At 45.9% G+C, this 27,158-nt stretch overlaps 2 protein-coding genes and 1 pseudogene across 3 annotated transcripts in view; 2 read left to right on the top strand and 1 right to left on the bottom strand.

The window, feature by feature from the left end:
- Positions 1–14,256, top strand: part of LOC309807693 (BCL-6 corepressor-like) — a 35,989-nt gene extending 21,733 nt beyond the window's left edge. Inside the window, 9 exon segments of the mRNA XM_082627548.1 lie at positions 2,794–3,039; positions 3,481–3,723; positions 4,305–4,486; positions 4,706–4,969; positions 9,857–10,027; positions 11,438–11,561; positions 11,997–12,074; positions 12,233–12,389; positions 13,816–14,256. Coding sequence (XP_082483674.1) covers positions 2,794–3,039; positions 3,481–3,723; positions 4,305–4,486; positions 4,706–4,969; positions 9,857–10,027; positions 11,438–11,561; positions 11,997–12,074; positions 12,233–12,389; positions 13,816–14,107 — 1,757 coding nt within the window. The 3' untranslated portion in view covers positions 14,108–14,256.
- LOC309808894 (centrosomal protein of 78 kDa-like) overlaps positions 1–27,158 on the top strand; it is a 981,446-nt pseudogene that overhangs the window by 937,178 nt on the left and 17,110 nt on the right. The window contains exons 4-8 of the transcript in view: positions 14,508–14,580; positions 15,630–15,739; positions 20,076–20,250; positions 22,257–22,370; positions 24,357–24,420. The product of the transcript in view is annotated as a centrosomal protein of 78 kDa-like (transcript). The remainder of the gene's footprint in view (positions 1–14,507; positions 14,581–15,629; positions 15,740–20,075; positions 20,251–22,256; positions 22,371–24,356; positions 24,421–27,158) is intronic.
- On the bottom strand, positions 17,606–18,679 carry LOC309808435 (cyclic AMP-dependent transcription factor ATF-1-like). Its single transcript, XM_082628744.1, has one exon. It carries the CDS (start codon positions 18,614–18,616, stop codon positions 17,612–17,614), a length of 1,005 nt encoding a protein of 334 aa, XP_082484870.1. The 5' UTR covers positions 18,617–18,679; the 3' UTR covers positions 17,606–17,611.

The following is a 27,158-nucleotide window of genomic DNA, read 5'->3' as shown; positions in this document are numbered from 1 at the left end:
TAGGACCTGCTCAGTGGCAGTGCCTGGCCAGGAGCTGGAGGAAGCCTCAGTCGAGGGGCTTCATGAAACTTCTTTGCTCAGGGAACTCTTCCAGCTGAGCACCTGCACGTTTGTAAACTCCTTTGGAACAGAGGCCCCTGCACCCCTTGTGTAGCGGGTGTAACTTTGAACAAGGTTAGCCCTGACTGGAGGTGCTATAGTTAAGCTACAGAGAAGGGGATTTTAATCCTGGGGAGCCTTCCAGCGACTCAGAACCCTCTCACCTCGTTTAGGCCTCACTGGGCATGGCTCAACAGTGGTGAGGGTGCTTTGCTGCCACAGTGACTTGTAAATGTTGCTGTGGTGATGCTTCTGTGAGGTGATGCTGTGGTACAACCATAATGCATTTGGGATATAGGTGCTGTGAGTCATAGGACCATGCTGCAGGGACCACGTTCACATCTTGCTTAGACTGGGTGACCAAGGGCACATGGCTTCCCACTTTTAGAAGGGCCAAAAGTAGCAATGATGGCAAAGCCTGATGGTTAGGATCCCCGTGTATCTATTTATCTCCCCATCTCCTTTGCCCTCAAGGGTCATCCTCCTGTGGGTCGTGGTTAGAACAGTCTTTGAGAAGCTCCAAGTGACACAGAGCCTCTACCCCATAGCTGGTGGCCATGGGCATCTTGGACAGTCGGGGTGGGTGTCCTTCAGGGTTATTAGTGGCCTGGGTAAGGTCACACTAGCGTAAGGTCTTGGGGGGCCTTAGCTGAGGGGAATTGAGATCTTTGCCCCAAAAGGCTCCGGGGTTGGGGGAAGGGTGGATGGACCTAGTTTGGAAAAAGAAACTTTCAAATTGGACATGGGGGTTCTTAAGGTAGCCCTTCCATTCCTCCATGGATGCCCTCCCACGGAGCTTTTAGGGAAGGCTGATTGGACCAGATTGGACCCGAGAAGTCCAATGGTGTAACCAGCAGGGCTCACCTCTTAAAATTTCCTACATTTCAGGCCTGAGATTCAGGCTGGTCTGAAAGTCTTGGCATCTTTTGGTTAAAGGGATTTTTCCAGCCTTTCTCTGTGCTGAGCCCGGCCCGTGATTATGAAGCCCACCCCTGGAGGGAGGCTAGCAGTAACATTCCCACTTTACAAGTGAAGGGGGCCGAGTTGTAAAGTGGCGCCATTCCTGCCCGAGTGTTTAAGAGGGTCACAGAGCAGCCGGAGTGAGAGTTACAGCACGCCGTCTTCACCGGGCCTGCGGTAGCCTGGGCTGCATCACCCGTAAGCACAGGCCAGGAGTTTGGGGTTTCTCCTGCTGCCATGGCAGGAGACCCTCGCGGTTGGGGTGATTCCACCATTCCGGCAAGAGTAGATGGGGATCTGCCCCACCTTGGGATACCCTTGGAGAAAAGCTAAGTGTGTTCCACCATTGAGAGCACAGGTCAGGCTAGCCCAGGCCAGGGTGAGGTTCATCCCCACAACTGGCTGCCATTAAATGCTGGGAATGCCCCCAAGAGAGGCTGATCAGGGGACCAGCCGGCTGGGCAGAAGTGGGAGTGATACTTGAAGTGGTCTAGGGAGAGGAGGAGGAATGCGAGCAGCATGTGAGGGGTGTGTCCATGATTTCATCTAGAAAAACGGGCTGTGGGAGCTTAGCTCAGGTGTTAACAAAATACCAAACTCATACACCCACCCCCACCCCCGGCCGGTGATGGACACAGGGTCATCTTCGGGGAACTCTTTAACAGCACAGTGATCATTATGGAATTCTTTGTGTGTTAGAAACAATGTGACTAGCAAAGCAGTTGAACTGTTTCTTTGGCTAGAGCAAAAGTGAGGAGTGATGTTAGGCTGGGCTGATTGGAGGAAAAGCCCCAAGTGGATGCTAGATTGAGCAGAGGGGGCAGGAGCAACACAGGCGGAGCTGGGGTGTGAGCAGTTCAGCCCTGCCCGCCACATCCCCCCACCCCACCCCCATGAAGGGGGTTGGAGTCTTGTCTTTGAAATGTCCTTAGATGCTTGTTGCCTGGGAAGGAAGGCGTGGAGACGTGCCAGGTGGGTGACTGGTGTCACTGAGGGCCTTCTTCCTAGACAGGAAATAGGAGCAGCCCCTCGATGGCAGTGAAATGCTTTTCCCCCCACGGGTGTGGAAAGAGGACAGACGGACTTGTAGCAATCTGGTTGAGTTCTTTGAAATTGCCCTTGACCCTTGTGTGTGCACCAGGAAGCCTTTCCTTTCCCTTTGCCAGGCTCCTCTTGCCTTGGTCTCCCCAGCTTCCCAGCCTCCCACCATTCTTTCCCTACCCTTTTTCTTCACCCTCGCCCCTGCTGACCCAAGTGAACATTGGTGCTATGTCTGTGTAGATGGCAGTTGGGGGCTATTTGGTCTCTTGATGACATCAGCCTTTTTTGTTGACTAGCAGCTGTTTCCATAGTCATTTGTAGCTCTGCCCTGATTGGTTGGCTCTTACTGTGAGGTCACTCACCCCCCCTTTAACAGTAAGCCACCTTGGAGAGTTAAGCAGTTAGGGAGTGATCTCACATGCCTATAGAGGGATGGTGTAGATGCCTCACCTCGACCCTTGAAGGATGGATTGTGAGTGGGCTACGCGCCTCATTTTCTGCTTTCTTTGCTGGTTGTGTTCAGCTGTCCTTCCTTTGGGACGTCTTTCTGAGGGTTTTGTGCTTCCGGCGTGTGAGGCCCCTGGTCTCCAAAGGGGGGTGGTCTGTTGGTAGCAGATTGCCTTGGGCATGGGGGTCCTGCCTGCTCCTGGTGACCTTTGTTCCCTCCTTTCCGGGTTGTCTCCCCTCCCCTAGGGGAGTGTTATGATGGAAGCAAACCTGACCCCTTCGAAGCCCCAGAAGACAGTGATCTTCCTGAGGACATGGACACGGAGCCCCCCAGAGAGTCCCCCGCCGACCAGGCGGCCCCGGACGCGTCACGCAGCCCCACCCTCAGGCTGAACAGAAAGCGCAAGGTGTCTGGCAATAGGAACCACACTGAGACCACTGTGCTCCCGGAGGACTCTCTGCTGAAAGCCAAGCCGAGACGGGTCTCCAAAGGTGGGCTTGGTTTCGCTTCGGGCCCGCAGGGCACCCTACGGAAGTCCTGGAGCGGAGCAGTGGAAAGTTCCAGTCCCACCCTGGATCCCTGGGGGGAGCCACTCACACCTCCCCACCCCCCACCCCCATCCCACCCCCCACCCCCCCAAAGCCAGGTGCCAGGGCTGGAGCCCAAAGGTGGCCAAAGGCAAATAGGCCCCCTCCCGAGACTTGGTGACAAGTTCCAGCCAACACAGTGACCACACCCCTCCCCTCCCCCACTCCTGTTAGTGATGTGTACGACAGTTTGTTCCCCGCCCCGGGGGGCTTCTTCATTAATTTGTAGTTATTTCTCCATTAGCTGACTGGCCTGAGAGGGAAATGACAAACAGTTCCTCTAACCATTTAGAAGAGCCACATTATAGTGAGCTGACCAACCTGAGGTGTGCATTGAATTAACAGGGCTCCATCCCAGAAAGCAGCGCCGCTTGCTGCACCTTAGAGAACGGCGGGAGCAGCAGGTGTCGGCAGCAGAGAGCAAACCTGGCCGGCAGGGCGGGACGGAAGTGACTCAGGCGGTCCAGCCTGCGGTCACCCCCCAGGGCAATAGTATCTCCGAAGAGAAACCTGGCAGGAAAAGGGCAGAGGCCAAAAGCAACAGAAGCTGGTTGGAGGAGTCCCTTAAATGCAGTGACAATGAACAAGGTACGCACGGGGCGGGGGGGCGCTCCTGGAGGGTGGATCACCCGCCCTCTGTGGGAAACGGCCCTGGAGGGGACCTGAGCGCCATCCAAGTTGACAAGAGTAGCGTGTGGCGAGCGGGGAGTTTTCTTCATGAGGTCCTTTCAGCCTGCACACTTCCTTATGGAATGGACAGTGAGGTGGGAGCTCGACTTCCTGGGCTGCTCCTCATCACCCAGCCCGCAGCTGGGCAGGAAGGGAAGTCTTGGGTGACCCCGGGCGCTTGTCAGTGCCCTCATTCCAGCCTCAGGCTGTCCCCAGTCGCCCTGTCCCGAGCACCCAGGCCCCCCACGGTGGGGACGGGAGCGCACGAAGGGCTGGCTTCTGCCCTGTCTTGCGGCCCTTTGAAGCGACTTGCCATTTGGCGTTTCGTGGGTTAGCCTATTTGCCGGTTGAATGTGGGATAATTAAAATATTAGTGCTTTGAAAACATAATTGGTATATCTTTAAAAACTGAATCTGCTCCAACGATCAGTGCTAACAATGGGCTTTTCTTTCCTCACCGGCTACAACTGTGTAACGCCCGCTGCTTCTCCCCCTGACAGATGTGCTGTGCATGGACGGAGAAATGGATCGGCAGCCTTCGCCCCTGCCGCAGAAATACACCGACAACAGCGAGAAACCATCCGCGAAGCGACCGTGCAAAACCAAGCATTTGATCCCTCAGGAGCCCAGGCGGGGCTTGTCGCTGCCAGGGGACTCCTACGTGGACAATGCGGATGGCAAGGTACCTCTTGCCCCTGGCTCTCCCCCGCCCCCCCGGGCCTGTGCAGGCACATCCCGCCTGCCTACTTCTCTGCTTCTGGGGACAAAGCTTTCCTTTTCCTGAACCCCTCCCCCAAAAATGTCACTGCCCCTTCCTAGGGGACCTGTCTCCTGGGTGGCGGTGAAGTTTCCAGCGAGTAAAAATGCAGCCCCTTCCTCGCGCCCCGCCTCCCTCAGACAGAGAGGAGGAAAAGTGCTTTCCTCCACTCAGGAGCGGCCTGAGCCCAGTTCCGACTATGATCTTTCGCCGGCCAAGCAGGACCAGAAGCCCTTGGACCGTTTGCAGCAATTGTTACCATCTTCCCAGGTCTCGCAGCTGACATGCTCAAGCTCCCCTCCAGAGACCACCCAGTCCCGCCCGATGCCACCGGAAGCGCGGAGACTTATTGTCAATAAGAATGCAGGCGAGACCCTCCTACAGCAGGCCTCCCGGCTTGGCTACGAGGTGAGCATCCTTGTGGGTGCCCCGGATTAGGATCCGCCGGCTGCTGCTCCTTGGGTGGGGGACACACTGGCTGGGGATGGGGGGCGGGTCTCAGAGCCCAGCCCCCTCCACGTGGCGGACTGGGCTGGGTGTTCCAGCAGGGTGTTTGCGTTGGCCCCGCTCACACTGCGGGCTCTTTGGTGGCTTGTTCAGTCGTGGTGTGAAAAGAAAGGCAGGCCTCTCTGATGTTCCGTTCCCGTTCAGGCAGGTAGGCTGCTTCGGCCAGTCCGGCTCACTTATCTCTGATACAAAATCTGACCTAACCCAGGGCTTGGCGACCAGGGGAATTTTAATGAGCCTTTTGGATTCTGAATAGCAAGAAGGAGAGTAGTTATTAGCTCTACTAACTTGTGCTGTTTGGGGCAGAGTGATGCCCCTGTGGGGTAGCGGGTGGGACGTGTCTGTGCAGAGTAGGGGTGGGAGTAGGGCAGACCTGAGCAGTCTCTTTCTGAGAGGGCACGGGAGCCGAGGGCTGATGGGCGGGGAGCAGGGGTTGAGCCTTGCACAAAACTCCCTGTCCACACTGCTGTATCCCAACCCAGCACGGCTGATGACAGTGACAGCCTCTATTGCTGGAGCAACACAGAAAGAGAGCTGATATCTGCCTAAGCCCGTGTGATCTGTAGTAACTCCTTTCACCCTTTTAACCTCTTCACTTGGGAGTAACGAGTACTAGCCCACTCTCGGATGAGGAAACTGAGCCTCAGAGGGGTTAGCTGATCCCCGTACAGGTAGCAATCCAGCAGTGCTCCACAGCCCACCACGCTCCTCAGCAAGACTGGCTCACACTGGAATTGCCCTTTTTACAGTTCAAAACCTCTGTGAGACAGATGCCTCTCCATGCCCTGTGCAGTTCCCCCACCATACTCGTCAGTAGCAATTGTGATGTGATAGCCCACAGGGCAAAGGCATTTTTCTGTGCTGGCATCAGCCCTCTGGGAGTTGAATGGTGACAGTAAAACGCGGTTCAGCAGGCTGAGCATGGAGGTGTGGCTGAGCACTGGGGTGGCAGGACCCAGGCTGGCCCGGAGCCCTGGCACCCACACCCTCAGCCAGCTCTGTGCCCCTGTCCCCCGTCTCCCGTCGTGTCCCCCCACCCCGGTCCATAGTGCTGTGAGCCCTTGGAAGTGTGCCTGCCTTGGCCCTAAGGCCTGACTGTGGGTGGGAAGTTGGAAGCACTAGGGCTATGCTTAGTTTGGGGTGTTTTTTGTTGTTGTTGTGGGTTGAATGTGCTGTTGTTTATATCTACACGTCTCTTGGAGACCTCTCCATTAGCTAGAGAGCACTTTGTGGTAGTTAGCGCAGTTACTTGCAGGTGAAGTCCAAGGAGCACCCAGTTGGTTTCCCAAGAGCTGAGAGCGGGCGCCTGGGAGGACAGAGCAGATGTTGCACATAGTGTTGAGCTAGACCCCCTGTGGTTGAGAAAATAGTCTCCTTGCTTCCAGCAAACGCTGGAGGTGGGGGGGAGACCCCTAACCCCAACTTTTGGGTTAGGGTTGAGAAAGTAGACTCCCGCTTCCAGCAAATGCTGGAGATGGGGGTGGCGGGGTGCTGCTGCACCCGCCGTGGAGGGCGGGGCTCCGAGCCCCACCTGTGAACTTGGCATCATTTCCAGCAGCCTCCCTTTGGGACCAGAGACGTCAAAAGACCCTCGTTGGTCCTCTAAGACAGTTGCCATTTTGGTTTGGTGGCTCTGAGGCCTGGACCAAGGGGCACTTGATCCATACTTTTTTAGGCTACCTGGCCTTTGATTGCACAGGAAGCCTTGGGAATGTTTACGGTCGGATTTGTTTTTTTCTTCAAATGTAAATTTCAATATGTAGATTCCACAGATCACCAGTGTTGATGCTGAACATTGTGACAAGTAGATGAACGCTTTCAACTTTGAATCCAACTTTCTGGGATTTCTCTGGGCAGAATTTTAAATGTTGGGATGATGGCCCAGTTGGGAGATGTGGCAGCTTCAACCTTTTAAAATTGAAGGACAGTTTGCTTAAGCAGATAAGGGTGTGGTTTGGGAGGGTTTTCCTGAAGTTTTGTCTTTAGCATTCTTGGTTATTTTCTTCTGCTTAGCCAAAGATACCATGTGCAGTATAAAGGCTGTCTGAGCTTTATGTCATGATAATCTGGTTCTGGAAGTTTAGAAACACACTCTGGCTTCAGATCCGCGTTAAATAGATCACTTGTGTGGCCAAAGACCTCAAACCATTCCCTCCTGGGAAAAAGGCTTCTATTTCTTAGGCTAAAACGCCCGTGTGCAACCACATGCTTGTGCCTTTAGCGGTGATGATTAAATTTTCTATGAATTGAATAAGTCATGTTTTTTTAAAAAGTTAATGAGGCATTTAATTAACTAACAACGTCGGGCTTATGGCCTTTATGGTTACATTTTGCAGGTAATGGCATTCGGCTTATAGCCGCTGAACAGAGAGCTGTCCGACAAAAGCAGTTTGACTTTGCTTGGGAATGGCTGGGCTGCCCTTCGGACACTTCCGTTTATTTCTAGCGGAGAAAATAAACCAAGGAATGTGTTGCGTGGACAGACTCGCCCCGCCTCTTCACCTTTCAGTTAGAGAAAGTGTTGGTGGCGACGGTTGCCATCCATTTAGAGGCCATCACCCTCTTAGCTAGGAGAGTGTAGTTAGCCCACTTGACCCCCAACAGAGAAGGCCTGTGGGATGCTCATCACAGCTGGATTGCATCCCTCTAACTGGGGCCCTCTTGGGCCTTTTGAATCTTCCCAGCTGACCAGGTACCAAAGACCTGAGTTATAGGTCTAGTACTTCATGTTAATTGAACTTGGGGTTTAATATCTCTGGGCCTCAGTTTCCAAGTGTTGAATGAGGATAGTACTACCTTCCTTTCCTGCTATCTCCTGGGTTCCTGTGGGTGACAGAAGACGTCCTCGTCTGGGGAAATGAGAAGCACTGTGTAAATAGTGGGATCAACGTGGTTGAGTTAGGACAGCCCGTGGCCAAAAGTCTGACCTGGCCGTGGGGCTACTGCTGCCTTTGCTGCCATCTTCCAGGAGAAGAGAGTTGACTTACCCACCAGCTTGGACGGCCTTTCATTTCTAGGTACCCTTGAATCTGCCCTAGTAGTGATGAAGGTTTCCAGGCGAAGGCCATGATTGTCACAGCAAATAAACCCTGGGTTGAGTAAATTGATGTGTGCACAGCAGTTGGTGGCGTCCAGACCTGATGCCAGAGCCACGTGACAGGGCCTCTCCCTGGCTGGGGCACACAACTCATTAGCTTGCAGCCGTCCACTCAAGTCTGGCTAGTGAGGGCCTGCTAAAAGAGCAGCAGCTTCATGCGGTATCCTGGATACCAGGGCTCGGGGCAGGTGGCCTGGGAGCCCAGAGGATTGTGGGCTTTCTGGCAGGTTGGGATGTAAACGGAGAAACGCATTCGTGGGCGTGCCTTTTCTCTTCCTCCTCTTGTTTTGGAAGGGAGCTGCTGCAGTGACCTGAAGTAACAGGGCACCGATGGCCAGGTTTACCAGCATGCCCCATTGGGTTCACGTGGTAAGCAAATGGAACATTCTAGTTCGCTCCCAAGTGAGTGGTCACCTTTGATTGGCGTGTCCTCCAAAGGGCATAAAAGGTTTTACAGAACCCATCTCGCACTTATGGGCGGCTAGAATGACGCCCTTTTTGGGTTTAACAGATGAGTTACCTGAGAGATGTCACAAGGAGGCCTGTTCTGACCCCATCGCATCCCCCCTTACCCTGCAGACCATGTGTTGGGCCACATGCACATTCTGCCTACTCCCAGCTCTCAGAACCTGCCGGCTCTCTGCTGGGCACGACTTACCCAGTATAAACAGTATAACGTGTTTTCTGGTGGCAAATGCTTTCGATGTGTCTGAAAACTTTCTTAAGGTAATAAAACATTGAATAAGTTCCTGCTCTGCTTACTGGGAGTGGTTCATATTAATATTTTAACAAGCCAAAGAAAGAAGGTTAATAACAGTGATTCTAATGCACAGTGTTGACACAGAACATCTCCGGGGTGGGGGGTGGGGCGGTGAACGTTTTATTTGATTCTTGAAATGTGGAGGTTGCATCCTGTGGTGTATCAGGTTCCTGTCATTAACTTGGGGCAGAATCAGTCTAAAATTTTCATATTTACTCGAGAGGGTGGAGTGAGGCCAAATAGAGGGTGGGGTTATTGGAGGCATTTTGTGTCATTCCTCGAGGATGGAGGAAGAGAGCTTCTCTTTAACTCTACTTAACGTACAGACAAGAGCATCTGAGGCCCAGGTTCTGATTTGGGGTCTTAACAAGGGGCGCGAGGATGTAGCTGACCTGGGTGTCCCTGCTTCTCTAAGCTGGGGAATGTTCTCCGGCTGATTTAAGCTCTCTTTAAGTGTTGGTCATCCATACTTTTATCTAAACTTGTGTTATCGTCCACTGCCACTGACCGAACAGACCCATCAAGTGAGAATGGTCTGTGCTTGGCAATGTGTCATCTAAGATGTTAGCAGCCGTGACACCTCTGTACTGGTCACGTCGGCCCCTGGGCTGAGGGCTTTCATCGCTATCCGAATGCGTCCTCTCAGCAGCCCTGTGGAAGCTTGGAGAAGTTCAAGGGTAACTTGCCCATGGCCAGGCCACTGGTGCAGCAGAGCCTTAGACAACACTGTCTGCATCTCCAAGCCCTTCTCACGCACTCTCGCCCCCCACCAGGATGCCTGCCGCCTGCCCGCGCCATGGTGGGCTTTTGGCCCCGAGGATGTATGCCTTTGAAAGTGGGCACCGCCAAGCTATGGGGAGGTCACGCTTACAAGGTTCACTGTATCGTGGTCTGATGGTATCTCCTCTCCTCTCCTCTCCTCTCCCCGTAGGAAGTGGTCTTGTACTGCCTGGAGAACAAGATTTGTGATGTGAACCACCGCGACAACGCGGGTTACTGTGCCCTGCACGAGGCTTGTGCAAGAGGTTGGCTCAACATCGTACGACACCTCCTTGAATATGGCGCCGATGTCAACTGCAGTGCCCAGGATGGAACCGGGTCAGTGGCAGTCTTGCTCTTGGCCTGGCCCTGTTGGGGCATAGGCAGTGGTTCTTAGGGTGTGCAGGGAACCCCAGAAGGAAAGATAGAGAGTGAGTGCCATGTAAGCACACTGGTGGCGGAGTCCTCTAGAATGGAATCGGACAGATCTTTCTGGCAAATTTACATAGAACTTTAAAAGTCTGTGACGCTCTTATGGACAGAAGTCCCTGAAAATGTTGAGCCTGCATGAATAATCAGGGGTGTTCTCTTTTAAGACCCTGGACTCTTCACCAGCGTCTGTTGAATCTCAATCTTGAACATATATGTGAGTTGAAAGTTGCAGGAGTACAGACAGGTCCAGTGGCAACTGGCTTGATAGGACCTGCCGTGTCCACCCACATCCCCGGGCCTGGCCCCCACTCTGTCCTTGACCTCGGTTTATTGGCCAGAGGCCCAGGTCTGAGTCAGCCCAAGCATCTTCCTGGTTGTACCTGGGATGCCACCACGAGGCAGGGCACTGGGGCTTTCCTGACGGTCATAAAATGAGCAAAACCGTAAGGTATTTGGTGGTTCATGGTTTCCAAATAGCATCCTTTCTGGATGGGACTGTGGACAGTGTTCCTGACCCCAGCGGACACGAGCAGGAGGACTCTGTATCCTCCTGAGAACTCGCCCTGCCTGTCGACTGCTTCTGGGCGAGAGGGTTGATCACTCATCTCCAAGTTGGTTTCAGGAGAGGTTCCACTTTGCCCCTAGTTTCTTTTACAAACTGCACTTTTTGGGTTTTGTTTGTAATGGTGTAACAATGGCTTGTCGTATCTGCTTCCGTGGTGCTGGGGTTCTTCCCCCCAGCCCGCCGTATGTTACCTTCTTACAGTCTGTCACTATTTAAGTTCATTGGAAACGTTTTCATCGTGGCCTGAGTTCCTCCTTGGGCCATGCATTAAGAGAGATTTGCATTGAAGAATTAGGCCTGAGATGGTCCCTTCACCTGTCCCGTAAAGGGTTATGTGTTGAAATAACAGAGTAATTTGTCGCAGCGACCGTACACTCACCTCCTCGGTGAAATAGCGCGCCTACGAGGCTTGGCCACACACGCTCGATTTTGCCCCGTGTCCTTAGAAGCAAGCGTCGCGTGCACAGGTGTAATCCCCCGCACCTCTCCTAGGCCTCTCCACGATGCTGTCAAGAATGATCATCTCGGGCCTCCCTGGTGGCGCAGTGGTTGAGAGTCCGCCTGCCGATGCAGGGGATACGGGTTCGTGCCCCGGTCTGGGAGGATCCCATATGCCGCGGAGCGGCTGGGCCCGTGAGCCATGGCCGCTGGGCCTGCGCGTCCGGAGCCTGTGCTCCGCAACGGGAGAGGCCACAACAGTGAGAGGCCCGCATACCGCAAAAAGAAAAAAAAAAAAAAAAAAAAAAAAAAAAAAAGAATGATCATCTCGAAATTGTCCGCTTGCTCCTCTCCTACGGTGCTGATCCTACCCTGGCTACGTACTCAGGTAGAACCATCAAGAAAGTGAACCACAGCGAACTTCTGGAGAAGTTCTTAACAGGTACGGCAGAGGTCAAGACACGGTCTTGTTCAAGCATCTAGACGGTGACTTCACAGCCTTTCACCTGGGTTCCCCCTACCCCCACCCCCCGTTTACTGTAAGTGACCCTTTACTGGGAAAAGCGGCCCAACGTTAGTCTGTCAAAGAAGAGATACATACTTTGAGTTTTGCGAGGTGGGGGGCTGGAAAACTCTTAGCTAGCCAGGCTAGCTTTTGTTTGGCAGGCTGGGGCGGTGAGGCGGGCAGTCCCTCAGGAAGGCGGGTGGACGCGTGGGGAGGTTTCAGTCAGATACCTGGAGGCGTGTGCAGTGGGACTTGTCAGGAGGTGACACCAGCCCCAGCGTGAGATGTTCCCGAACTCCAGCAGCATTTGCCTCTTACCAGCAGGCGTTATCTTGTTTCTCTCTCTCTCTCTCTCTCCCCCTCTCTCTCCAGACTGTTTAAGTAACCTGCAGGCTCCTGACGACGGTAGCCCCGGTTGCTCTTCGGAGTTCTCTGGCAGCTGTGTGTGTGGTGAGCAGCCTTGTTCGTTTCAGTTGGGCTTGTGGGGGTGGGGGTGGTGCTGTGAGCAGGACTTGCTTGGGAAAGAATTTTTCCAGGGTCCTTTTTGGCGAACAGCTGGAATCTTGCTCCAGCTTACTGACCTCTCTCTTGTTTGCCCCCCCGTTTAGAACCAGATGATGAAAGTGGTTACGATGTTTTAGCAAATCCCCCACGACCGGAGGACCAGGATGACAGCAACGAGGCCTATGGTGACCTATTGGAATCTGAATTTTCCCAAGACCCCCTTTTGCCGTGTTATAACGTCCAGGTGTCCGTCGCTCAGGGGTGAGCGTGGCCAGCGTGTGGTCGAGAGCCAGCCCAGCTGCTCTGTGGGGTGGCAGGAGTTAGAAATCCCCTTCAGCAGATGAGGGTGGCTGGGTTGGGGGGTGAGTGAATTCCTCACCAAGTGTCCACCGACGTCACATAATGCAGTGGAACTTTTCCAGAAAAGTTTGGGGGGTGGGAGGGCTCCCCAGCCAACTGCCCTCATTGGAACACACCCCTAGAGCCCAAAGGACACGGGAGTCAGCGACTGCAATTGCAGTTTCAGTCAGTAAACTCTTGGGGAAGGGATCCTCCCCAAACGGCTACCATAGGGGCCTTCCAAGGCGCGTGAGGTCCACGGGACGATACTGATGTGTACCCTCTTCTCGTATAAGATTAGAGAAAGCCGTATGTGGCACCTGGGCTCTTATGTGTCTTCAGATTTGCTTAGATCGAGTCTTGTCCCCACGGTCGGGCCACTGTGCCCCATGACCAACCCTTCGGAGTGAACACATCAGGAGACCTTGCTCTGCTGTGTGTTGACCCCGGTGCTTAAGGAGTAGCATCCCCCTTGGACTCTGAGGCTGGGAACGTGTCTGCCTTTGTGGTGACATTCTATTCGGGATAGAGATGATAAAGCGTGACAGGGTATCAGGAAGGATTGTACCACCTCCCTTCTCGAAAAATCCTCACTCCCGGCAGCATTGAGGGGCGGGTTGGAGGTGTGGGAAAGGAAAGGAAAGCCAGGTGACCTCGAGTGTTTCTCATGCTCTCTCCGTGAGGGCCGGAGGAGAGGAGAGGTCAAAGAGGTGTTTGCCATCTCCCTTGGGTTGGCATACAGACTGGTTTTCCCTAGTGACTAGAACGGGGTGCACTTACTTGGAGAGGGGTGACCTGAGTTGTGACCAGAGCCAAGGCAGCACTGGGGTGGCCTGCAACGAGGCTCATTCAGGGGCGCTGCTCCTGCTTTTGTCTAAGTTGGCTGATCCGCCCTAGGTGGCCTCTTAACACATGCACATGAGTCCAGAGTTCCCCCGCTAGAAGTAGATCTTCCGGGCTTCCCTGGTGGCACAGTGGTTAAGAATCCGCCTGCCAGTGCAGGGGACACAGGTTCGAGCCCTGGTCTTGGAAGATCCCACATGCCACGGAGCAACTAAGCCCATGCGCCACAGCTACTGAGCCTGCGCTCTAGAGCCCGCGAGCCACAACTAGAGAAAGCCCGTGCGCAGCAACAGGCCCAACGCAGCCAAAAATAAATAAATAAATAAAATTAAAAAAGAAAAAGAAGAAGAAGTAGACCTTCTAAGGACAGTGAGAAGTGGGGTGGGGGAGAGGTAATCAAAGTGGAAGTAGCAGGCCCTTTCCCCGCCAGGAGACGGGTAGTTCATAGTTGGGAGCGCCTCTAATTTTGCCGGAAACTCAAACCACTGTCCTTTCTCTTGTGTAGGCCTCGTAACTGGCTGTTGCTCTCAGACCTGCTCAAGAAACTGCAAATGTCCTCCTGCATATTCCGCTGCAATTTCCCAAATGTGAAAATCGTCACCATCGCGGAGGCCGAGTTCTGCCGGCAAGTGTCAGCAAGTCTCTTATTCTCTTGCCCCAAAGACCTGGAGTCCTGTAATCCAGAAAGTAAGGAGCTCTTAGATCTGGTGGAGTTCACGAACGAGCTTCAGACTCTGCTGGGCTCATCCGTGGAGTGGATCCTCCCCAGAGACCTGGACTCAGACGACGACTGGTGAGCTCGCCGGGGCCCGCCGTGTACAGTGTGTCATGGTGTTAATCCTTGTGCATATGTGTCCTAATACGACTATTTCTGTAAAGAAAGGACACTATGAGACACGACTCCAGTCGGAAGGACTTCAAAACATGTTTTTTTCTTTTTAAAATTTGAAGTCAGTTTTTATGAAGTTGTTAATAAAGTTTCTTTACTTTTCAATGTACACATGCTTCGGAATATGTTTGATTTTACTCGGAACAATTGTTTCTTTTCTTTTTTAAGGAGAAAAAAAAAAGGCAAAGGAGCTCCACACTTTGACTTAATTTCATACAAAGCTCCGACGACAGAGGCCATAACTGTTGAGAGTTGCTTTTGGGGCAAATTAAACCAGTAAAATTTTAAACTCTTTCTGCATATTAAAGGGATTGAATAAATTGGCCACTTTGGTGCACCTGTGTCCTGCGAATTGTCCAGTTGGAGATGGAGGTTTAGAAAGTGAGTTTCAGTCTTGTTTAAGTCTCTTCCCATCAGACTGGTCTCGTGATTTCCTACACACCATGTTACTTCCTGTCTACCTTGCCTTGGTGGTGTTCATGCCTGGATTGTCTCCTGTACCTGCTCAAACCTTGGTCCATTCTCGTTTGTACCATGGAAGTTTGTCATGCTGGATACTGTCAGAACTAATTTTACTTAAGTTTGCGTTAAGGTGCAAAGCACACGTTTTGTATATTTTCTGTTTTTTGTGTTTGTCTATATTTTATGGTTTCGCTTCAAGAAATATTATGGGACGGGAAATAGCAAGATGTAAAGAGCAAAAAAGTCATCATTCTCTTTCAATTGTTAGAACATCTATCTGCAATCATAATTATGATGCACTGTGGTATGTGTTAAAATAGTAAATACATGTAACGTCCCGTAGGAGAAGCAAACTCAGTGGTGTTGGTGAGGGTGTGTCATGGAAGTAATCACAAAGCAGGTGACTGTTGGTTGGGGTCCTGCAACATTAGTGTGCCTTCCCTGTGTCCAGTAGTGGTCTGGAGGGGTCAGGAAGCCTGCCTTTGAATTTGAGGGAACAGAGGGTTTGAGGTCCTCTCTCTTCTATTGCTCTAGTACACTGCATAGCAGCAGTATACTGGGTTTATAGTTGACGTTTAAATCGCTGATTGATCATTAAGATTGGGATGTATCTTTGGAAATGAAAATAGGAAGAATCGTATGCTTTTTCTTTTTTTCCCCTATATCTGAAAAGGTATGTAGTACTTTGCTGAGTGGTTGGGAATAAAGTTTGCAGTATTCAGTGTATTCAGTTTTAGTATCTAAGTAGAATTAAACTGTTGCTGTAAACTGGAATAGCGCTTTGTTACTGACAAGTTTTAGAATGCATCTGTTCGTCAATTACCTGTTTGGGAAGATTGTAGTTAATGATTTTGAGAATGTGGCTATAAACCTCCAACTGACTCAAGAAAAGCAAATAAGTCAAGATTGACAAATGTATAGGCTCTTCATCTTATTGTGTGTGGGGTTTTTTTTTTTTTTCCTTTTAGTTATTTGTCAAGGTATAAAGAATTCTATCACACTTAAGACAAGTTAAGTAAACTTAACGGGGTGTGTTCTGACATGGCATGGAGCAGATCCCATGGCCTAGATCTTAAAGGTGATTTTATGTTTAAACTTTCATGAAAACATATGTGATTGAAGCACATTAATATATTGATACAGAGGGCAGTTAATTTTTGTCTTTTGTGTGTGTGTGTGTGGTACTGTTGTGGCCTCTCCCGTTGCGGAGCACAGGCTCTGGACGCGCAGGCTCAGCGGCCATGGCTCACGGGCCTAGCCGCTCCACGGCATGTGGGATCTTCCCGGACCGGGGCACGAACCCATGTCCCCTGCACTGGCAGGCGGACTCTCAACCACTGCGCCACCAGGGAAGCCCTAATTTTTGTCTTTTGATACATGTGAGCGTAGCTTTCATTTTGCTGAAAGAATATGACCAGTTTTCAGTTTGGGATTCTACCATTTAGTAAAGATAGTCCACTTAATTTTAGAAATAAGAGATTTAATATATAATACCTAATAATACTTTTATGTATGTTTTTTTACTGAAAACTTTTATTGTAATACTGTGAAGAAACTATGCCATTCTAGTCTTCAAGACTTAAATGAATCAAGTGTTTATTAGCTGTTGTAGTTTTTAAACTAATAAAAGTCAGTACATCAGCAATTTGTAAATACAGTTTTTAAAATAATGCCTTAACAACTTTACAGTGGTTATAATGACTGTATTTAGGCCTAAAGTTAGTTAATAATTTGACATGAAGGCTTTTTAATAGTTTGATGGTGCAGATCAGGGATAGGTAAACTCTGGCTGGTGGGCCAGATCCAGCCCGTCGCCTGGCTTTGTAAAGGAAGTTTTTCTGGAACAGAGTCGCACCCATTGTTTACATGGTAGTTGTGGCTCCTTTCACCCTACACCAGTGGGGCAGAGTAGTTGCAACAGAAACTGTATAGCCCACAAATCTGGAAATGTTTAAATTTAGATTTTAAAAATTGAAAAATTCTTTGAGCCTGTACAGGGCAAGTCCATTGACCCCTGAGGTAGAAAACAGTCAGGAACTTGGGTGCGGAAGCCAAATGGCCTAGGTTCAAATCTCCTTTCTCCCATTTCTTTTTTTTTTTTTTTTTTTTGAAATTTACAATCAACCATTTTTAAGTATGCAGTTCAGTGACATTAAGTACATGCATGTTGTTGTGCTACCATCACCACCAGCCATCCACAGACTCTTTTAATCATGCAAAACTCTGTACCAATTAAACAGTAATTCTCCATTTCTCCCCCTTTCCCAGCACCTGACAACTACCATTCTTTTTGCCTCTATGAATTTAACTACTCTAGATACCTCATATAATTGGAATCATACAATATTTGTTCTTTTGTGACTGGCTTATTTCTCTTTACATAATGTCCTCAAGGTTCATCCATGTTGTATCATGTGACACAATATCTTTACTTTTTAAGGCTGAATAATGTTCCATTGTATGTGTATACCACATTTTGTTTATCCATTCATCTGTTGATGGACACTTGGGTTGCTTTTGCATTTTGGCTATTGTGAATAATGCTGCCATGAGCATGACTGTGCAAATATCTCTTCGAGAGCCTGCTTCCAGTTCTGGTAGAAGTGATCTGTCAGCCACTTTTGGTAGAAGGATGGCCCACTGTAGACACCAGGAAAATTTTTTCGACCACAGCCATATCCGTAACTGGTAATTCCCATTACAAAATATCGTTTACGTTCTGGTAAGTAGCACATTAATGGTCCACCACTATCACCCCTGCAAGTATCAAAAACTCCATCTTCATCACCTGCACAAAATGAAGTGTAAGGAATTATATCCCCATAGCTCTTGTCAGAATTACAAAAACTTCGAGAAATATAATGCACTTCTGCTTCGTGTAATTTTTTTGTAATATTACCTTCTTCTTTTGTTCTTCCCCATCCACTTATAAAACACTTCGTGTTTCGGTTCAGTCTTTGCAAACACCAAAAGGTAGACAGATAGGCTGAATATAATCATTATATCTCACTGCTTTCTTTAAATGAAAAAGCGCAATATCATTTTCATAAGATTCCACATCGAAGTCTGGATGGATAATGATCGCTTTAGCTTTCATCATCTTGGAGTGTGGCTGACGCCCATCTATGTTATTAGTTCCAATCACAGCTCTCCACATTACAGGATCTCTATTTTTCATCAACCTTATTTCTCTTTTCAGTTGGGGGTCATCTGTTTTAGTTGTCTGAGATGTAAGGGTTACGGGAGATGTCATCACCACGGTTTGTGGTAGCGAAGTAGCTGAAGGTGTGGTACGGATCTGATATGTCTGCATATCTCCTGATGCAGTTTGTACAACCACCTGGTTGCTGGGCACAAGTATTTGCTGTCCATCAGAGGTCTGTGCATACTGGAGAATTGTTGTACCTTGTTGAGTACTGCCTGAATTTGTCATGGTTAATGTCTGAAGCCCCTGTACTCCATCTGTGCCTGGACTGGCCAGCTGTAAGGCTCCATTTGGGGCAATGGCAATGTACTGTCCGGTGCTAGTCTGATAGATGGGAGTTGGAACAGACATAGAAGTGACAGCAGAAACTCCAGGATTTTCTCCGTCTCCTTTTCTGCCCCGTGTATCTTCAGAAGATAGGTCTTTCAAAATTTTTCTGTAAGATGGGCGCCGTGCTAGGATCCCGTGGGTTTTCTGTGAGGAGCCTATGCTGTCAGATGAGTCCTGAGACTCTTCACTTTCTGATAAAGATGATACCGTTTGCACGTGTGGTGGGTGAATTACAGAAGACTGAGCTGTCTGGATGACCCCCTGAACCTGTACTTGCTCTCCAGGAAGAGGTACAATTGTCACTGGCGCAGATCCTCTTAATGACATCTGTTGAGGAATATGAGAAATATGAGCTCCCTGAACTGTTGAACCAGACTGAGGTGCTGTCTCTGAAGCGTTATTCTTGTGAGAATCTTCCATAATCAACTGCGGTTCCTTTTTGCTTCAGGAGCTCTGTCCCCACTGCTCCCACACGTGTTTTCGGAGGCCAGCACCTGCTCGGGGTGTCAGGAGACCGCTTGGTGTGGGGCAGTTTTCTTCGGTTGGGGCATCGCGCTCAGCCCTTACTTGCTGTGGCCTAGAGGTGTCGTCCTCTCCGGCCTTGATCCACGCCTGACCTGCCCACCTCTTGTAGACAGAGTGAATTCCTTTCTCCCATTTCATAGCTAGTGACCATGGGCAAATCACTTAACCTCTATGCCTCATTATGAGGTTTAAATGCACTTATTTGTATAAATAGTGCCTGGCACATACTAAGCACTGTGTAAGTGATTGCTGTTGTTTCTGCTTGGAGCTTTAATAAGTTATTGTTAATAGAAAAATGACACTAATGATTTTCCTTTTAGAGTAACAAAGGCACTTTGAGTCTTTTACTTTTTCAGGAATGTAATAAGACTTTTTTCATTTACAGTCAGTGTTCCCTGTTACCAAAATTTACTTTATGAATATAAAGAATTGAATGTCTTCAAGACAGTACTTTTGCTTAAATGTCAAACCATTATTTCCCCAAGGCACATCAAACTGGCTCTGCATAGTCCAGGCCTCTAAAGCTTGTGTGCACACCCAAGGTAGCATGTGAGATACATTTTGTAAATATAGTTTTTTAAATAATGCTTGAGACTTCCCTGGCGGTCCAGCAGTTAACACTATGTGCTCCCAATGTAGGGGGCTTGGGTTTGATCCCTGCTCAAGGAACTAGATCCCACGTGCCTGCCATAACTAAGAGCCCACATGCCACAACTAAAAGATCTGGCATGCTGCAACTAAAGACCCGGCACAGCCAAACAAACAAACAAATAAATAAATACATAAATCTTTATAAAAAAATAAATAAAATAAAATAATGCCTTAGGAGTTAGGAAAAGAAAATATGAGAACATTTTTACCTTTGTATTATTTTTAAAAATCTGTGTAGTTTATCATGTACATAAATTCTATGTATGGAACTTTGTGTATATAATTTGTTAATAAATAAGATGCATATTAAAAAGTTTTCTTATGGTTTGCCCAGTGAGGTGTTTGGAGGCCATTGGAGGACAGGATGATGAAATATAGGGCCTCAGCAAAGATAGGATTTAGAACCAATTCCCTGACTTAGAAGATAAGGAAAATAATTCATAGACTGTAATTGAGTTGTCCAACTTTACGTAAGTGTTCAGAAACAGGAAATGCAGTGGCTAGAATCTAATCACTGACCGAGCAGAATCTGGGTCACTGGACTCGTAAACCAGAAGTGACTGTTGAATTTCTCAGGTTGATGCTCCTGGCATATATGCTTGATCTGTGTGTGTGTGTAAATCTCTGACAGAATAAGCCATACTCAGGCACACCCTGTTTCCTTATTCAAGCATCTTAATTTCATCCCATTAACTCTTTGAAGTATCAGACTACCAGAAGGCATGAAGAAACCTGGGCTGAGAGTCTTCATTCCAGGAGACGTGATCTTGACTGCATGACTGGTTTGAGGCGCATCACTCTGAACTGCAACATGCTCATTGGTGACCTGGGTGCAAGTGCTTTGGCAGAATCTCTTAGTGAGGATTTATGGCTTAGAGGGAAATTCTAAAATTGAAAATATTGAATTTTTAATATGAAATATGCTTAGCTTTTGGCATGATACTATTGTGATAGGATTTTTTAAAGCCTCATTGTACTGATAGCTTTTATTTTGCTTTTAAACTTTCTCTAAGAGTTGCATATATCCTTTATAGAAAATACAGAGTAACAAGAGAATAATTACCTATAATTTTAATACCCAGATATAATCACTGTTCATTTTGACGTATATACTTTCAGTCTTTTTTTTTCTACAAATATATATGTACACTTAGGGATTACAAAAATAGAATTGTAGTATACCTGCTATTTCATATTCCTGCTTTTTTCACTTAATGATGTATCATGTAGTATTGTGTCGTATTGATGTCCCATAGTTTAATCGATTCTTTGCAATTCTATTTAGACAGTTTGCTTTTCCCTGTCAGAAACAATGTGAATACGTTGTATATACATCTCTGTGTCCATCGGGATTACTTCTGTAAAATAAGGTACTACAAGTGGAATGACTAAGTGTGACCTATTTTTAAGACATTTGATACACATGGCCAAATTACCACCCAGAAAGGCTATGCCAATTTGTAGTCCACCCCAACAGTAGATGCGAAGCCTGCCTCTCACAAACACTGGCCTGTAGCACTTGTAAAAAAATGTAAAACTAAAAAAATGAGTACCTCTCCATTTTCTATGCAAGTGGGATTACTCCCAATTTTATAACTTTTTTCAATTAATTTAGTATGAGCATTTTAGCAAGTCAGTAAATTTGCATCTCCTGCATCATTTTTTGTGATTGTTCAGTATTCCATTATATGAATATGCCACAGTGCACATAGCTTATCCATTCTTGTATATAAGCTTTGCCCAGTTTTTCAGTTACAAATAGTACTCTGATATATATCCTTACCTATATCTCTGACTATTTCTTTTGGTTAAATTCTTAGAAAGAGAGTTGTTGGATCCAAAGGGTATAGACATTATTTAAAGGCTTTTCTTACAGAATCTTGGCTTCATCTGATAGGAGAATAACCACATTGTGTTTTATTTTGTATTCATTTGATTGACTGGTGAGGTTTACTGGCTGTTTGTATTAATTTGGCTATTTGGTTAATTATACCCTGTGTCCATTCTTCTGTAGTGAGAGCTTGTAAGGGTTGTATCATATCCTGTCAGATCCGTATGTCTGACTTGCTATTTCTGTGTGTCATGGGGGTGTTGAAAGACTCCAGTTATTTTAATGTGATGGTCCACACAACACTTAAACAAAAGACTCATGATAGTTTCCTTTCATGTAATATTTTTTAATCCCTGGGCTTTAGTGATGATCCCTTTGGTTTAAATGAGTAGGTTGTTCAGCCCCAGAACTACTAGAATTCATGATCCGTTTTTCTGGTTTTTGTCTGACCTTTTACTGCGAGGGTTCTTGACCATCATACTTTCATGATAGGTTTTTAGTATGTATTCTGTATTCACACATTGTTGAAAGTTTTTATTATTTGTATCCTCTTAGACTTGTCTTTTTTTCCTCTAAAACTAACAGTTATTACATTTCTTCTATTTTGTTTTCCCCTTTGAACTAGTTTCAAGTGTGATTTGGAGCTGAAGATCATGATCAGAAGAATGCAGTGCATTTCTGAGCTCCACCAGGTTTTGCTTGTGAGGTTTACATGCCCCTGCCGCCCTTGCTAATTATGAACTGAGATTCATTTTGTGATGCTTTTTGCTCATAGGTTATATACAGTTATTCTTCAGTTCTGTAATTGTAAAATATGTTGTCTGATTTATTGTTACTAAAGCCAGGGTTATCATTGCACATCCAAGAAGAGGTTTTTAAATTGGATTATGCATTATGTGTGTGCGTATATGTTTCTGTTTTTTTCCATACCCAAAATTACAAACCTGCCATGACTTGTCTTGTGCAGGACTCTTCCACACGTGAGAAAATGAGAGTTTTCTATATGTTAAATCTGTAGAGTTAGCAAGTGACCTTTTGTCTTTCATCGAAAAGCACTTGACCTGCAGCAGTGCGGCCTCACCAGTGAAGGAGCAAAGGCTTTCCTAAAGACCCTTGAAACCAACAGAACTCTGCTCGTTCTGGATATAAGAAAAAATCTGCTTGTTGGTTGGTATGTGGTCACTTTTTTTAAATTGATAAACACATAGCAAAACAAAAAGAATTTGTTCAGTTATTGACAGTTTTTTAAAACTTAATGTGTTTAACTTTCCTCATCATATCCAGTTGGCCCTTGAACAACGTGGGGTTAGGGGTGTCGACCCCTGCGCAGTTGAAGATCTGGGTATAAGTTTATAGTCAGTGGTTCCACATGTGTGGATTCAACCAACCTTGGATCATGTAGGACGATAGTACATATGTATTGAAAACTATGCGTGTGTCAGTGGACCCGTGAGGTTCAAACCCATGTTGTTCAAGCTTCAACTGTACTTTTCTAGTGTTGCACTTCCCTTATGTTTTTAGCAGCTAAGGTACTAATTAAAGTGAATTATACTTGTCAATTTTTCTTATCTCTACTCTGAATAGAGGTGAACCTAGATACTAAGCCTGCTTCCACCAAGAGCATTCTTTCTTTCCTGTGCAACCTCTGAATTCTTGCCAGGAGTACTTTATTCATTTGTCAGATTCACAAGTAATTTTGTAATCATCTTCTGTGTGCCAGAGACGGGTTTAGGGACTAGGGATAAAGCAGTGAACCAGACAGACAAAAGTCTTGCCCTCATGTAGCTTACATTCTAGTGAAGGAGATCAGATAGAAATGAGTAAATAGATAAGTCATATAATTTTAGAGAGTAGGAAGTGCAAAACTATCTTAATGTAAGGAGAGTGAGGGAGAGCAGGTAGGACTCCATTGGATAGATTTGTTAGGGGACAGCTTCACTGGAGAAGTGGCATTTGAACGGAGACCTGAATGAAGAGAGGAGCAAGCCATGGAAGATGTGGAGTAAGCACATTCCAGGACAAGGAGGCAATGAGTATGTAGGCATGTAGGTGGGTGGAGTATTTAAGGAAAAGCAAGGAGACCAATCTGGGCAGAGTACCGAGTGAAGAAGAGTGTGGTATGACATGAGGTCAAGGAGCTAGCCAGGGGTCTGCTCTTGTAAAGTCTTGAAGGCCAGAGTAAAGATGTGGATTATTCTAAATGAGTAGAGGGGTTTGAACTGGAAAAAGGCATGATGCAAATCGTATCTGAATAAGGTGACCTGGTATAGAGAAGGGACTTGGGAGGATAAAGAAGAGGAACAGGGGGCTTTCCTGGTGGCGCAGTGGTTGAGAATCCGCCTGCCGATGCATGGGACGCGGGTTCGTGCCCCGGTCCGGGAAGATCCCACGTGCCGCGGAACGGCTAGGCCCGTGAGCCATGGCCGCTGAGCCTGCGCGTCCTGAGCCTGTGCTCCGCAACGGGAGAGGCCACAACAGTGAGAGGCCCGTGTACCTCAAAAAAAAAAAAAAAAAGAGGAACAGGGTGACCAGTTAGGAGACTATCCCAGTGCTCCAAATAAGAGATGTTTATGGCCTAGGTTAGGTTGGAAGTTTGCAGCAAGTGAAAAGTGGTTGAATTCAGGTTGTGTTTTGAGGGTGTAGCTATCAAGACCTGCAGATAGATGTGAGGTATGAAGGAAATAGTACCAAGGAGACAAGTCGTTGATGATTATGTGTGCAACTGGGTAGTATCCCTTAGAAGAAGGGGGCTGATGGGAGGAGCAGCTTTTGAGGGAATATCAGGACTTGGTTTGTTATCTTGGATGCCCTGGTTTGATATCTTAGATGCTCTTTAGGTATCTAAGCGTCTGGACGGTGCTCAGACTGTACTTTGTATCCAAAGGTAGCCAAAGCCACTTTAGATGCAAAATGTTTCAAGTTGACCTTTGCTGCTGCCAAAATAGTAGCCACTGTGGGCAGTCTGCAAGATGGCATCTTAGGTTTCTGAGGAAGAAATTAGAATACACAAGGGGAAATAAGTGTATAATTATATAATGTAGATTTCATATTTAAATGTATGGGAAAAGCAATAATTAGTTGGCTTTTGGTTTTAAATGGAAATAGCCACTCACTGGAAAATAATTACTCTAATTTCAATTCATTTTACTTTAGATCATTCTGTGATGAAAACAGTTACCAAACAAGTTCTCCAGATGGAAGGAGTGCCAAGTCAGAGGTATATAACATGTTTCAGTTCTTTCGGAAGAATTTCTCTTTAATGGCTTGGTTTTCTTTCTTTCTTAAAAGAAAATTATCAAGGTACTTTCTGCCATCTTAAAACTAAGATTTTAGTCAAATCAAATGGCTTTTCTGTTTTTGAAAATGTTGTGTGATGCTTTAATTTAGGTTCCCAGATATGCAGATTGAAAACCTTTTAACTTTTTATTTTCTGTAACATATTATCGTTAGTCACAAATAGTCTTTTTTTTTTGGTGATAAGAATGAATAGCAGGAGCAGCATTTGTGAAACCAAATCTAATATGAAACTGTTTCTTGTGAGTAAATTTGAATTTTGAAACAGCAAAACAATAAGTTTTAATAAAAAGCAAAATAAATTTTTTATTTTTATGATCTGCCAATTTCCCAGAAAGAGTTTTATGGTGACTTTAGTTATATACCAGATACATTAAAATCACCAGTGGACAGCACATCTTTTATTCAGGTGCCCTCTGAAAGTTTTAAAAATTTGTTGACTTCATATCACAGAACGGTCCACTTTAAAATGGTTAAAATTATAAATTTTCTGTTTTGTGTAGTCTACCACAATTTTAAAAAAATGTGTTGTTTGAAGATTTTTGAGTTTTATAAAGGTATTGTATTAGCATAAAAATGAAAAATTTAAAAGACCACCTCTAATCCCATTATCCTATCAAGCAATATTTACATTTTAATTTTCTCTTCCTGCTGTCTATAAACATAATTCCACATAGCTTCAATATAATTTGCCATTCTTTTCATACTAAATTTAAATTCTGTGATTCATAGTTATACTTTTTACCATTGCATTCACAAGGTTTCATTGAGTAGGTCAATTTCTTAAATTGGTGAAAAATTGGAAATAACCTCAAATAAACTATTGTAAACATCTTCATAAATACAGCTTTTTTTTTTTATACTTCAAGTTGTATGTTTTTGATTCTCTATTAACTTGCTTGGACAATAGTGTATTAAATAAGTTGTTAAGAGTGTTTATGAAGTCAAAAAACTTTGATCGTCTGCCAATTGTTATTTCAAGAGAGTGATATTTTAATAATCAAATAGTACATTCAAAGAAGTTAAGATTTGTGATATCACACTAATTAGATATTATTATTAAAAATTTATATCCTATGTAAAGCATTCTTAAAATAGCTACATTGACTTTTGCTATGATATTAGAAATGGAAAGATATATAAATAAAACATGTATATGTAAAACATATTAGGAATTCTGTAAAATTAGTACAGAATAATAGGGCATCATGGAATGAGAATAGTTAAACATTTTTTTTTAGTTAACATGATTAAACAAAGTGGAAATGTAACTGAAGTATACAAGCTCATTGAGCTCTTTTAAGAGTAATTTTATTTCTTGGGCTTTTTTTTGTATTTGCCTCAGTTATTTGGAGACATAGAGGTAAGCCAAATCAGTATCTGGGTATATACCTAGATCCAGGTGAGTATAGGAGTGAAATAATGGTGTGAATTGTGTCACATTTGTATTGTACTTATGTATGCCTAATAAAAGATGGGAACTTTTATTAGAAATTTTTTAATCTCCTAACAAGAAAAGTGTAATTTAAAAAAATTTTAATACAAATGTATTTGCATTAGTTTCTGAAAGTAAAGGAAGGGTATACACATACAAACCGTATGCATACAAACATTTTTTTTGATGGCAATGAAGTTAAAAAACACAATAAAATAGCACAAAATGAACTGAGCTCCTATATATTTTTAAGAGGCATGTAAATCACACAGGATCGTGTGGTGATTATCAATAAGCTACACTCTATGAAATATTTGTCCTCTATTACCACATACACTCCATTTTACCCTGCATCCTAATGCTGCTAAAATAGAGTAGAAAGCAGCAGCATAGCACAGGGAGATCAGCTTGGTGCTTTGCGATGACCTAGAGGGGTGGGATAGGGAGGGTGGGAGGGAGGCTCAAGAGGGTGGGATATGGGGACATGGGTATGCATATATGGCTGATTCGCTTTGTTGTGTAACAGAAACTAACACAGAATTGTGAAGCAATTATACTCCAATCAAGATCTATTAAAATAAATAAATAAAATAAAATATAGTAGCTTTGAAGGATAAATATAACCATTTTAACCTATGATGTTTGTTTTCAGTAAATTCAAATTAAATATTTAAATGTGAATTTTAATATATGGCTTGTTCTAAGTAAAATATTAACACGTAGGTCTAGTTTCTGCAACCAAATGTTTCATATAAAGATACTTGCCTCTTTACTACTGAAATATAGGGTAAGTCTCCACATTTCACTCTTTCATCCAGTGGGTTTCATTTGTTTTTTTTGTGTTTTCTATATGAAATCAAAGGAGCAGTGAAGGTTGACAGGCTTATAGGAAGGTAAAATTGACTCACCTACCCCCCAGCAACTTGCAGCCTTATAACTTGTATTGTTTTTACATAGAAAAACTCATCTTAAATTTAACTTTTGGTCTACTTCTGAAGATTCTGTTTGGCAGAAGTCATGGGTATATCTGTGTTTCTGTGTCCTTGAGATTCAGAAATGCCAAAGGTGTTCTACGATTCAGGAAACTTGAGTGTTTCTGCATGATACATAAAATGTATCATACTTTGGGATCTTTTTTTAAACTTTATTTTTGCATTTCTGCACATGTCAATACTTTTGTTTTAGTTAAAATAACTTGTTACTGTAGAGAACTTATATTTTTTAAA

This window comes from Mesoplodon mirus (assembly GCF_964341445.2).
Source record: "Mesoplodon mirus genome assembly, chromosome: 7".
Lineage (NCBI taxonomy): Eukaryota > Metazoa > Chordata > Mammalia > Artiodactyla > Ziphiidae > Mesoplodon > Mesoplodon mirus.
The sequence above is the reverse complement of the archived record's forward strand: the minus strand, read 5'-3'. Positions and strand labels throughout refer to the sequence as shown.